The sequence below is a fragment of the Strix uralensis genome, chromosome 24 (genome assembly GCF_047716275.1).
Source record: "Strix uralensis isolate ZFMK-TIS-50842 chromosome 24, bStrUra1, whole genome shotgun sequence".
In the NCBI taxonomy this organism is placed as follows: domain Eukaryota; kingdom Metazoa; phylum Chordata; class Aves; order Strigiformes; family Strigidae; genus Strix; species Strix uralensis.
This window is the reverse complement of record NC_133995.1, coordinates 2,742,131-2,755,374: the sequence shown is the minus strand read 5'-3', so window position 1 is coordinate 2,755,374 and position 13,244 is coordinate 2,742,131. Positions and strand designations below refer to the sequence as shown.

General features: G+C 49.2%; 1 protein-coding gene across 1 annotated transcript in view; it reads right to left on the bottom strand.

Moving 5' to 3' along the window:
* The window catches only part of LGR6 (leucine rich repeat containing G protein-coupled receptor 6), a 147,099-nt gene that overhangs the window by 11,414 nt on the left and 122,441 nt on the right, over positions 1-13,244 (bottom strand). The window contains exons 8-15 of the mRNA XM_074893547.1: positions 12,683-12,754; positions 11,385-11,456; positions 10,184-10,252; positions 9,152-9,223; positions 6,039-6,104; positions 3,417-3,488; positions 1,724-1,795; positions 821-946 (exon numbers count right to left, since the gene is read on the bottom strand). Coding sequence (XP_074749648.1) covers positions 821-946; positions 1,724-1,795; positions 3,417-3,488; positions 6,039-6,104; positions 9,152-9,223; positions 10,184-10,252; positions 11,385-11,456; positions 12,683-12,754 — 621 coding nt within the window. The remainder of the gene's footprint in view (positions 1-820; positions 947-1,723; positions 1,796-3,416; positions 3,489-6,038; positions 6,105-9,151; positions 9,224-10,183; positions 10,253-11,384; positions 11,457-12,682; positions 12,755-13,244) is intronic.

Below are 13,244 nucleotides of genomic sequence, written 5' to 3'. Positions count from 1 at the left end.
GGAAACCAGTCATGCAGCAGATCCCAGCTCTGATGAGTCCAAAAAGTCAGAAGAGAAAGCCCTGCAGGCACCACTGCTGAGGCAGACCAAAGTGAGAACTCCACACTTCTCGTTGGACCTGAGGTATTAAAGCCAGTGTTGGTGCAGTGACCTGTGACCCCAGCAGTGGGTGTCTAAATTTGAGAAGCTCCAGCCTTGGGAACCCATACTGGGTGAGTGGGAACATCAGCTCATGCATCCTTGGCTTCAAGGGAACCACCTGGGAGACCCAAGTAAAAGATGGCTTCACCTCAGGGGAATTTGAGACATCTGGACCATGGGCCCCTCAGCCTGAGGGCAAGTGCCACACTGGAGACCCTTCACTAAGGGAGAGTCAGGAGAGCCAGAGCCTGCAGTGTAGCACTGTGGTCCAAGCCTTTTGCAGCCTCGTCTTGCTCAGTTTGACCCCTTCAGGCTCCTCATTAATCCGTAGCGGACAAGACACGGCCACACAGAGTTTACTGAAGGAAAGCTGGATGTCATTAGCTAGGACTGGCTTCTGGGAATGTTTTCCATTGAGAGGAGCCCTGAGCTGGGCCAGCTCTATGCTTTCCACTTCTGTGTGTGTTTGGGGTGGGGGTGGCAGACCCTGGAGCACATCACCGCTCTCCCATGGAAGACTTTAAAAGGTGAGGTGTGTTAGCAGCAGATGAATCTTCCTCAACCTCCTAAAAGGTTGGAGGAAAGCATGAGATAAACAACGAAAGAAGGAGGCTGATTGCTATAAGCAAACACAGGCTATGCTGAGCACCAGAAGTGAAAGAGCCAACACCACCAGTACCTCATTTTGGGGAAGCTCTCCTTGGTGAAGGGCTCAGAGAGAGCCGGGTTGCCTTGGAGCTTCAGATGGGTCAGTCCACCCAAACCATCCAGAGGCAGCGTGACCAGCTGGTTATCAGTCAAGTCCCTGGTGAAGGGAAAGCAGAGGGAGATTGCAGTCAGGGTTTTGCTGACAGTGGTATCTCAGCCAAGCAGAGTCTTGGAGAGCCGTGCTGCCTGCATTGATTGCTCCCTCAAATGTAGTGCTGAAATGGGGCTGGGTGCTGCATGGGGACCAGGATCCTCAAGATAAATGGACTGATACCACAATCCCTGGGGAAAAGGAGGGGCAGGGGTTAATGCCCACACTGAAAGCTCTGGGTGGTATCTGTCCCGTGCATCTCTTCCCCCACCACTTCCCCCACAATAGGTGAGGTATGACTGCATCTCCCAGCCCATAAAATACCCAAGAGTCTTAGTGAGGGGACTGAGGACTGGGGACCCCTCCAGAGCCAACAAAGATGGTCTGCAGTGACTCTTGCTGAAGCGATTTAGAACGGTCAGTGTGAGGTTAATGGTTGGACTAGATGATCTTCAAGGTCTTTTCCAACCGAGATGATTCTGTGATTCTGTGATCTATCATGCTGATCTTTCATAAAGGCATCCAAGGGAGATATGAAAGCATCGGAAAGGGAAGGTTTAAGTGTTCAGGGTGAGAGCCCCTTCTGCACTTTCATCATCCCTTTAATATTGATAGGAAGCTTGGGATTTGGTCTGCCCATGTCAGTGCTGAGACATGCACCTCAGCACTGCAGCCTTCTGATATCTAAATGCCGGGTGTCCTGGTAGCTTGGGGAGTCAGTCTGAGGTTCTCAGATACCTGCTGTCCATGGCCCACTGTGAAAGAAGTATCACTGCAACTTACAGCTTGGTGAGCGAGTGCAGGGTCACAAAGGCTTCAGGGTGAATAAACTGGATGTAATTCCAGCTCAGGTCTCTGCAAGGCAAGGACACAGCAGTAAGAGGGGCGCAGAGCAGGGCAGTGAAGCTGCTGACACTGGCCTGGCCAAGGGGTTTGATGTGAGCAAATGTGGGATCTGTAGCCCCTTGGTCAGCAGCAGCTTGGTCAGGTCTTGTTGCAGCTCCCTGGAGACAAATATGTTTGGGTCTATATATGGATGGTTTCTAACAGAGGGCACAACAGTTTGCCTTGCAGTAGCTCCTCCACTGAGACCAATGGGAAAGGTTCCTTTCTGGGTTCATTTCTATAAATTTAGTGATTTTATGATAACATGCTGAACTTCAGAGCAGTAGACAGGTTATGCCTTAGTGCCAGGGTATCCCTGATGCAGTCATAGTGCTGGGTGCCCAGGCAAGAGCAGATAGGGTCAGGGACTGTGGGGAAGGAGAACCAAGGTCATCTTAGAGTGTCTCCTGTCATGTACAGTTGGCTTGGATTCACTGAAGCTCCTCAGTAAGCTCTGCTTCCATCTGAGCTAGAGGGCTCGACTCCCTCTGTCATCAGCAGAGGGGAACCAGCATATCAGGAAGCATTTATTCTCCTAAGGCTGACTGCACAAGCAATGTCCTACATGTATCTCCATCTCCCCAGCTCTGAATGGAGCCGGGGGTGCCTGCCTAGATGTGTGCGTCACACTGCAGAAGGCTGAAGTTGGGTGACATAAATCCTTGCCACAGGGACCCAGAACATACCCAAAGGCAAATGCTAGAGCTTGCCTGCTCAGCTGTTTATGTGACTGTAGTGTGGCAGCAGCATGCTCATATTTGCATGCTTGTCTGAAATGTAATACGTGAGTGTTCCTGTGCAGTTGTAAACATGGTGTCACGGGATTGCTAGGAATGCTGGCCTATTAAATGGCACTCACATTGCTGCATCATGGGAAAAAGCTTTTATGCGATTCAGTTCACTTCCTAACAGGACAGTAAACAAAGACCATCAGCACTTGGAGGGCTCTTCCCACATGTCACAGGGAGCATCACATCCTGTGGAGCCTTACTAGCTTCTCAAAGGTGCCAAGCACTTAGGTGGGCTGTCTACTATGCATGTCACGATGCATGTAGGATATGTGCACGCTTGTGAGCACTTAATACATCTAACATATGCTTCTGAGTTGTGGGGACACAGTCCCCAATCAGATGGGATATTCTGCACAGATGTCCCCGGACTGCGCGGCCCAGGACTAGCAGGTGTAGGGAAAGGGGTGCTAGAGCTCGTGCACACCGTGGTGAATCCCTGCCATGAGCCCACGTCTGCATGGGCATTTAGGAGTCGGGTGACCCTAACGTGTGCTGTACACCACGCGAGTTTGGCGTGTGGTTAGAGCGTGTGGTGTGGAATGCCCACATGTGTGGGCAGTAAGGCTGGCAGGTAATGAGTTTATTTACAGGGGGCGTCTGCATGCAGAAAGGAAGCCAGAGGGAAGGTTTGTGCCCTGTTCTTTTGTAAGGGGAGGTGGAAGAGGGACTAGACAGCAAAGCCTCCCAGCAGAGGCAGAGAGAGTGGGGTTGTGAAACTCCACATCAGCTTGGCTGGGTCCTCACGGTTCCCCTTCCCCTAGCAAAAAGCCCAGTTGTTTGCCTTACAAGACAATACTTACATGGAGCGCAGGGCCATCAACTGCATGAAGGTGTCTGCTCTGATTTCATGGATCCTGTTGTGCTGGAGACCTCTGAAAAAAAAGAAACTTGTTTGAGAAAATAGCTGATGGCAGCATTTGTACTTTGTAGGGCTCTTTGTCCCATGGTAGCAGATGCAAACTTTCACAGTGGAAGTTATCATTTGAGCTTTGGAGACCTACTCTAATTTCAAGGGGTAAACAGGATGAGCAACCAAACAGCTCAAAGTCATTCTCTCCTGTGGGCAGCTCCAGGGCTCAGACAGCCTCTCCTTTTGATGCCATCATGGCACAGTAAAGTGCCATTGATGTGCAGTTGTTAAAGGTGCCCCATTATCTCCAAAGCCCTGCTGGTTTCCCACTCTGCTCCACCCTAAGTCTGCAAACTGCTTAGTCCAGACCAAAAGAGGAGAGCTTGGAGCCAGTGAGTCAGCAAACAGCTTTGTGTCGCCCTTCAGGAAGGACTGCTGCCCTTTGCTTTGGTGATAATGAGGGGGTTTTGAGGGCTGAAGACATCTCAACTTTTCATGAAGAAAAATCCTGATGTCTTGCTGAACCCACCATCAACATCCTGCACATGTATTTTGATAAAGTGCCTCAGCGCCTGCACATCCCCCTTCCAGCAACGTCCTGCACTCCCCGGGGTAGGGGAGGGAGCAGGGTAAGAGCTCACATGGTGTTTGCCGACTGACCTATACCCTCCCCACACCCCCCAAGAGACATCTAGAACTGATCCAAGCATCCACTTTGTGGGAAACATTCACAGTTTTTCAGGTTTTTTTTTTTTTTTTCCCAGTGTGGAACAATAGTGAATAGTTTTTTAAATTCCCACAAAATGCCCATCACGAATGCCCAGACCTGCAGAAGTGGTCTCCCCATGTGTGACCTTTTGCAAGGGGAGACAGCCACTGCCTAGTGCTCTTCCTCCTGGACGTTTGTTGGGTGGCTCACCTGCTTTCAGACTCAGAAGTGATCTTGGCTCCTGTCACACAAGGCCCTGCACATGATGGCTGTAATGTCGCAGCTGGTACTTGGCCACATGTTCATGTTTCAGAGGCAGGGGCTTGAGGCTTTCGTATCTGCTCTACTCCTGGTTTCTCAGTGCCCCATGTAGCTAAGAAGTCATTCCTTGTACGTCTAGTTAAGATTTCAAGTGAGGGCCATGGGAAACTCTGTGCACAAATGTGGGTGTCTCAGGTAGAGGAGCACTGAGTGGGAAAGGTGGAGCTTGGGAAGCAAGCTACTGAAAAATAATTCAAGGATGTTTAGCTGCGAGGGACCACCTGTGTGTTGCAGGCAAAGACCTGCACATTGGCACTTACAGCAGAGTGACTGGCACACATAAGTTGTTTGCATGCCAGGCTGTACCACCTTGCACCACCAGACTTGTTTCCAACGTATTTCCCAGCAGGAATGCTGATGCCTGGTGGCGGTGGGGCTTACAGGATGATAACTTTGGGCTTAAGGGACCAAATACTCATTTTGTAAGAAAATGTTAATTTAAGACACAGTCTGTCTGACCTCAGTAGTCTGAAAGAGGGATTTACTGTGCATATTACTGATAAGTCTGAATTTGGCATATTAAAAAATCTTGTAAGAAGAAATTTAGGCACAATGCATGAAACTACAGGTCTGGAATTCTGGAAGTTTGTTCTTTTTTGGGTGTCTTCTCTATTTTTTCAAACTTTTTCCTGGGGTATTTGGAATTTCCTGGGGTATTATATGGAACTTTTTCTGTGGTATTTTCTAGATAAAAATACGTCCAGCTCTAACTTTGTCCTCAGAGCTCCTGAAGAGGAAGCAAGGGCTGTTACTCGTTTTCATGGGATTTTATATGGTGTCCTAATGTCTGATTTCACTAAGGCATGAAATGGTCTGGCCATCCAGGCTGGGGGGCTGCAGGAGGAGGGACAACCTCTCCAGTGTATTTTTGTGGGAATGCCACTCCACACATCTATTCTTCCAGGTTTCTGTATTCTATAAAAAACCTTGGAGTCTATTATTTTTATTTTTTTTTTAACTGAAAAAGGCCAAGAACTGTTTGATTTGAAATGTAGGGCAAGATCTCCAGACACTTTGAACTGAGCACAAACAGCTCTGTCTCAGAGAAACAGAGGTGCCTCCCAGGGCCCAGAGGGGACCCGATTCAAGTGCTACACAGATGGAAAGAATCAATCTTCTCTACGGAGGGGCTAGCCCTGAGCAGTGTGGCTAAGGGCTGCTTTGTGCCCATGGCATGGGGCCTTGAAGCAGAAGACATTTATGGTAGAGATAAACTCCATTCTTGATTAGCTCATACTGGGACTTGAATTAGTGAAGTAAAATTCAGTGCTGTCACATCCTACTTCTGTTTGCTGTGGCTGGGACCTCTGAAAAGACCTGAGTGAATTAAGCTCCTATGCGCAGGGAATGTGGTTTTATTCTGTATTTGCACTGGGGCAAAGCGTGGGGCTCTGGTCCACTTGCAGTCCAATAGTGAGTTATAATGCTCAGCTTTCCCAGTGCTCGGTGGAGGTTGAGTTCCATGTGTGGGAGCTGCCTCTATCCCCGAGTCGTCCCCTTGCCCCCAGAGCATGGCACAAGTGAGGGCATCTCTTTACTCACAGCTCCTCCAGCCGCTGACACCGGTGGAAACTGGGCAGATCTTCGATTTGGTTGTGTGACAGTTCTCTGCAGGGGAAGAACCATCACAAAAATGTTAAGAGATCAAAAGCGAGTGCCCCTGAGCCCTCCCTTGGAAAGCAGATATTGCTGGAGAGGGGGATGACCCGACTTCCATTTTGCACAGCTGCAGGGAGCAGTAACCCCAGGCAGGGCAGATCTCCACTCTGCACAGACCTGACACGTGCTCTGAGCGTCTCTGTGCAAGGTGAGGATTGCTCAGTGGTTTACCTACTCAACCAGCCCCAGCCCAGCTCCCTCCAGCACAAGCTGTGGACTGATGGAGCTGCTTCTACAGCTGGGGTGGGCTTTTTCTCCGCAGCCCCCAGTCAGCTGTGAGACACAGCCATGCCAACTTCTGCCGTGCACAGCCTTGCTTTTCTGTGGGCAAAGCAGAGAGGTGTTTGTGCCAGAGCTCCCGTCCTGCTGTTGTGGATGGGAAAGCTCACAAGAGCTGCAGATGTGCTTGCAGAGCCTGGGGAGGTTTTGGCCAGCAGAACAGCCAGCCAGTTGCCCTGCCTCCTTCCTGGCACAGCAAACCCAACTGCCCCTCGCCTGCTCTCCATTCAGCCTCCCAGGGCTAAGGAAGGGGTTGTGGCACAGGCAGGGATTTAGTACATGGCATTACAGACTGTGAAAATCCCTCTTCCTCATTCTTTCAAGTGCTGCCACTTGAAAGCAATTCCCAGCAAACTCCTGTTCCCACTGCTTCATAGCCTGGTGGCATGTCAGTGTCCAGGGTAAAGTGACTTGGTAGTCAGAGGAAAATCTATGCTGGCACAGCTTAATGTGCATTTATTAAAACTGAAATGGGCTGGGTAAGGAGTAAAGCTTAAAATCAACTTTTCCCCCCACCAGCAGAGGCTGGATTTGTGACTGTTTAAAGGGAAATTTGCCCCAGGATAGTTTTGTATGTGGCCTCTCTGCCGACTTGCCAAACTCAGTTTCCATCTTTCTGCCAGTAAGTTGCTGCTAAAACGTTTCAATTATTTATTTTCTTGCCAACCCCCTCTCCACCAGTTTTCCATGGTGGGGAGAAGGAGGGATGAAAAAGCAACCAAAAGTTTTGTGCTTTGCTCTGGAGACTATCACTATGGAGAAAGAGCTATAGCATCAGTCACTTTTCCCTGATCTCTGTGTCAACGTGGTGCATTAGCTAGACAGTGATGGAGGGAGAATGCAGCCCCAGGAGTTAATTCTGGTTTCTCCAGAGCGAGGGTAACCAGATGCAACACAGTATGTACCAGTAGAGCAACCTCAGTCACTGAAGCTGTGTTGTGGAAACATCAGGGTGAAGGTGCTGATGTCATCAAGGGACTTTAGCTCTGCTCAGGGAACCTTCAGCTATTTCTGCTTGAGAGGAAAGACATGTCTGTGCCCTGAGCCACAGAAGCTCTGGACAAAAGCAGCGAGATGATGTCAGGTTGACACTGAGCTCAGGCTCAGCAAGGCTGCCCTGCCTGGGTGTGCTGGGCTCAGTGCTCATGCACAGACCGACACCGCAGTGCAGCTGCGAGCTTCATGCCCCTGAGGTGGCTCCTACAGCCCCTGTGCAAGATCTCTGCTGAAAATCTGCAGCATGATGTGAGCAGTAGGAGGCCAGAAATGTGACGTTAACTGTATCATCTGTGTTCAGATGTGTCACAGTCGTAATGTCAACCTGATGAACTGCCAAGGGGCTGGCAAAGTGGGGGAAGGCGGCGAGAACAACCACCAGCTCTGCAGGGACAGAAGGCCAACACATTTCAAAGGCAAGAGAGATGTAAACATGAACAAATATTGGCCCACATACCGTCTCTCCAAACTCTGAAAGCAAAGCAATTAATGTCAGTAAAATTAACTGGGAAAGAGGAACAAGGAACAAGGAACAAGGTGGGGTGTCCCAGCAAAACTCTCCCACAAGGAGGGGACAGGCGTGAAGAACAGGCTCTGCTGTGAAGGTTTGCAGTCTGATAACTTGCAAACATAAAGAGAGTGCCTGGGACCCTACAACCTGGGCCATTCCAAAGGCGACACTTTGGTGGCAAGATGTCCACTGAGTTGGTCCAGATGTCTAAAGATGAGAGATCTTCCCTACAGGGACAGCTGGAGCCAAAATGCTGTGATCTGCTAAGTTACAAATTGTGTTCTTTTATTTTTATGTTTTTCTCTTGTTTCCAATTTCTGTGATCAAGAATTCACTCCTGTTGCTTTCCTGGAACAAACTTGTTTTCATTTCAGCTTGATTGTATAAAGACTGCTGAGAGGCAAGTCTCTTGCTTGCCCTAAGGCTGCAAACTTGTATAAATCTGGTTCATGACTTATTTGCTGAGGATGTCTTCAACTGCAGACAAGGTTGGGGATCTCAGGAATGAGGAGTGTGATTCCTGAGATGTGGGAGTCTTTCCGAGATGCTGATTTCATGATGTACCAAGTTAAAGAAGAAAGCACATCCCCCCCACTCAGCATCATTCAGTGCCTTGTCAAGCAGGTAGAGCCAAAGCAGCTTAGAGACTCTGAGCAAAACCCTGACCACTGCTGTACCGCATGAGGGGCCATGGCTGTGTGACCTTGCAGGTCTCTATCAGGTCAGGCCTGTCCCCTCCCAGAGTGTGAACAAGATCCTTCCTCCAGATGATGGCACTTGCTGGAGCTGCAGCTGCAGCAAGCCAACACCAGGGCAAAGCATTTTGTGAAATGTGATCTACCCCTGGATTTTGTGCTGTAGATAAGTAGGAGCTCTGAAATGCTGATGCTTTGCACCCTCTCTACCCTCCTTGCATGGGGCAGACAGTTCCCACTGGTGCAGAGCAAGGAGGAGGCAAATGTGGATGTGCCTTCTTGCTTACAGCCCTGAGTCCAGAGCATCACGCTAGGATGAAGCAAGTTCAAGAACACGCAGAGGTCAAAGTAGTGCCTAAAAAGGTAGTGTTTTCTGCATGGAAAGGATAACGGGAACAAGAACTACAGGATGGTCTTCCATAGCTGGTCCCCTTGCTGAGCTAAACAAGAACAAAGCCTGGTTTCTGATGGCACTTCTCTAAAGACTAGGCAGGAGAGAGAAACGTGTTACTCACAGAACTCGGAGGCTGGGCAGCTGCTGGCACATTCCCCTGGGGAGTAAACGAATGCCTGCCCGGGTCAAGGTCCTAGAGGAGTGGAGGAGAGAGAAGAAATGGTGTTACTGAGAGTCAGCGCACAGACTGCGACCTGCAAGTCCAGCTACTGGTCCCAGATAGCGGCAGGAGAGACAATATCAATGGGATAATGAAATACCTGGAGAGAAACAAAAACTGACTTGGAAATGGGCACTGCTGCTGGACCTCATAAAGGTGAATGTGCCTATAAGAAGTTCTGGGATGTTGCTGAGACTGAATTCACTCTGTCCTTGGCCATGTCGAGGGCAGGTGGCAGTGCCCTCCGTGGCATGGTCTGCCATCCCACTTCCCCATTGTCCAGACTGGTGATCCACCTGAAGCCATGACTACCTCAGAAACCCATGTACAGGGGGTGGTCCTGGGTCCCTGAGGCAAGGCATGGCCAGGTCACACTCCTGGGCTGGAGTGCTCCCAGTTTGGGCACAGCATGTGGACCAGTGCCCTGGAGAGGAGAACCGTGGGTGGCCAGAGACAGCATGTCCTCCACGCTCCTGCTCTCCTGGGTCTGGTGGTGTGAGGATGGGACCAGACGAGTTCCAGAAGTCTCCAGCCTGGCTGGCAAATGTGTGGCAAACACAGCAGATGTTTCTTGCATTGCGCTATCAGTGCTGGTCCCAGCATGGGCAGACGCTGCGTCTCAGCAGACCACGCTGAAGCACTGCACCCAAAGGCTCATTCCTTTACAGATGCAGAAAGGAAGGAAGAAAAAAAATCAAAAAAAGATTGGAGCACACTCAACAGTACCAAGAGAGCAACTCACAGAGAGGAAAGCTGCTTTCAGGAGCCACAGGGGTGAAACGAAGCAGAGAGGTGAGTGATCAGGGAGAGGCAGAGCTGAAGACAACCAACTGCACAGCACTGCGAAAGTTGTCCTCACTGAAACAGCCTGGACCACCTTGAAGGGAGGAAGAGCACAAATAACAGGGTAAAAGAGAAAGAGTTGCCACTCACAAAACTTCTAGGCTGGTGGTGCCTTTAAGGTCTGGGAATTCTCTGATGTCCGTTGCACCATTGAGTGACCTGCAGAGAAATGAGGGTGAAGTGAGATGGACGGAGGACCCAGAAGCAAGTGCAGCTGCCCAGGGTCCCAGACACATCAGCCATGGTGGAAAATCTGCTTCCACACACCCAAATGTGGTGATCAGAGGCCCAGATCCAAAGGTGCCCATCATCAGCGTGCCGCTGCCGGCTGGGTGGTGGAGGAGATGTCTCATGCAGTGCTGATACAGTGAGACAGAGTTGGGCATTTCTATGCAAGGAGGTTTGGCAAGCTCAGACCCTCCCCCAGCCACTGACATTCTTGGCATGATCTTTACCCAAATGAAGTAAAAAATCCCAAACAATTACCATGGGGAGTGTAAGCAGTGCATCCCACCTGAGCCTCCCAGAGTCTATGCATTTAGAGCTAAAGAATGCATGGGTAGTTGAAGGATTATGCTTTTCACCTGAGTGTGTGTTCCAGCAGTGAGAGGCTGGGTGAGGCTTATAAATAGAGATTTAGAGATGGCCTCTGCCTAAATATTTAGTGCTGTGCCACGACAGTTTAGCTGAAAAGCCAGAGAGTCCAGGCAAGCCAATGTGGAGCAACTGTTCTGGTCCAGATGGTGCCCACCACTGGTGGCGGCCCTGGAGCAGGCTTAGAGCCATACATGTGAAGGCAGCACTGTCACCACTGGCTGCTTAGTGAGACTCTGTGCCATGGTGTTGGTGCTATGGGTCACGTGTTCCTCCACTTCTCCATCTTGCAGAGAAAGGCAGATGCCTTCAGTGGCCTTGTGTTTGGGCAGCTACACAACAGTGCAGGGCTTGCTTGAGCATCATGCAGCAAACAGTGGCACTTGTGAGTATGGTCTTTGCTGGTGCTGATGCAGCTGTGGAGACCCTAGAAAACTCCAGTGCCTGTCAGATAGGTGGGCAGGAGGAATGAATTGCTCCCTCCTAAATCCCCTTCTCAAAATTATTCTTCCTTAGCAGAAAACATCTGCAGTGTCTACTCCTTGGCTCACTGCCTTTGGGGCTGGCCAGAAGAGTGATCTTCTGTTGGCACAAGGGCTCTAGAAAAAAGGAAGGGAGAAGCCCACTAAGGTGTCCAGCTCACAGGGCTTGGAGCTTGAATATGTTAAACCTCTGAGGATGTGCTTGGTGAACTTACAGAGTATGGAGCTTTGGCAAGTACTGGAAAGCAGACTGTCCAACAAACTGGATGGGATTGTCATAAAAATGGCTGCAAAGGAAATGAGTAACTGGTCAGATTCTGCTGCGCATGAAGAAAAGATGCTATTACAGGTCAAGAGCCCTGGAGCTACAAGTAGTGAGTTATGTAGGAGGTGCTGGCTATCCTGTGAGGAAGCCTTGTTTTCCAGATAACCCCAAGCTCTCCCATAGCCTGTTTTGGCTGAACATTGGTACAAATGAGGTCTCCTGCTGCTCTGAAAGGACCCTTTAGGTTCCTGTTGAACCAGGCAGGCTAGAAAGATGCATAGGCTTCCTTCAACGCTGCTCTAGTGCTGTAACCCTGCTGGGAGACACCTTGCACTTGATGACATCTCTTCTGATCTCACATGTCCACAGCACCAGCATCTTTTCTACTTGTCACAGTCAGTGGAGAGAAGTGAACTCTTCTAGGATCCAACTAGCTTTAGGAGGAGTTGAATCACCTTCTACAAGAAGCACTTTCCCCCCGCTGACTGTGAAAGACTTTAGATGGGCAGAGCCAACGGAGATATGAATATTCTGGATGTGTCCCACCCCCATGTCGCTCCAAGGATGGTGCCCAAGGAAGATGTGCATGAAGCTAGTTTTTATTGACTGGAGCAGTGACTGTTTTAACCCAGTGTCACCATTGCTTTCCAGATGTTGGTATTTCTATAACTTAAGTCCCAAACTGGCCAAGCAGAGCTTTTGTCACTTGCTCTGATTTCCAATATCAATGTGGTTCAGGGAAGAACTGTCCAAAAATCTCTACCTGTGCCTATGTCAGAGGGGAAATGAGCTGACAGCTGGGTGTGTTTATCTGCAGAAATTTGTGTCCATGGGTCTGGGGTGCACAGACAATGATCTGGTGTCCCAGCTCCCTGACACATAGAGCTACTGCTGTAGCTGGCTGGCAGCTTCTCTAAACACGAGGAATAAACACAGGCAGATGTCAAACAGGGCTTAGAAAATCCTGTTATGCACAGCACGATTTCCATGCAGACCACCCATATATTGTTCCTCCGTTGTTATCAGCCTGTTCTGAAGCAAAGCTCAGCTGCAGGGAAAGGAGAACTCATGGCAAAAAACCTGAGGTGTAGCTGGGAAGGAGCTAATTTCAGCTTGCGTTGGCCCATATACAACAAATGTCAAATTGCGGTCATGCTGACAACTGTCAGAAATCCCAACCAAAGACATCAGGAATTGTCCCTTTCTAGGGGATGTAAGGATTTAGGAAATATTGTTTAATTTTCTTACATTGTTTGGAGGAGGGGATTCCCAACAAATGCATTCTCTGGAATAGCTTTGATGTTGTTGTTATGAAAACCGCTGTTGGGAGAAACAAATATCTTGATATTAATAGATGAGAAAGGGTTGGAGACACCTTCTTTCCTCAACACTTTTAAAGGCAGAGAGCCTTCAAAACACACGTAAAACAGGAGGTGTAGGCTCTGTTCCAGCTGTAGCATCATCCCAGCAGGTGAACAAGATCTGTCCTTTGACAGGACAAAGCCCTCATTCTGTTCTGTTTACTCTGTGTATAGCTTGGTCTCCATATGTCACTCCACTGAACCCACCAAGAATACAAAGACTTAAGGTTTAACACTTTACAGGTCAGGAAACAGGGGCAAACAAAATACACTTCTTTTATACCCTCCAGGAATTACAATTTTTATGGATGGTCTCCATTATAGCTCCACAGCTGTTAACCAGAGTGCAGCCTGCCATGAATTATTGGTCCATGTGACTTTAAAGTATTTGTAGATCTAGCTGTGATATTTTTAGTTAAGATTGAGAAAATTGCTATCAGCAAACTTTT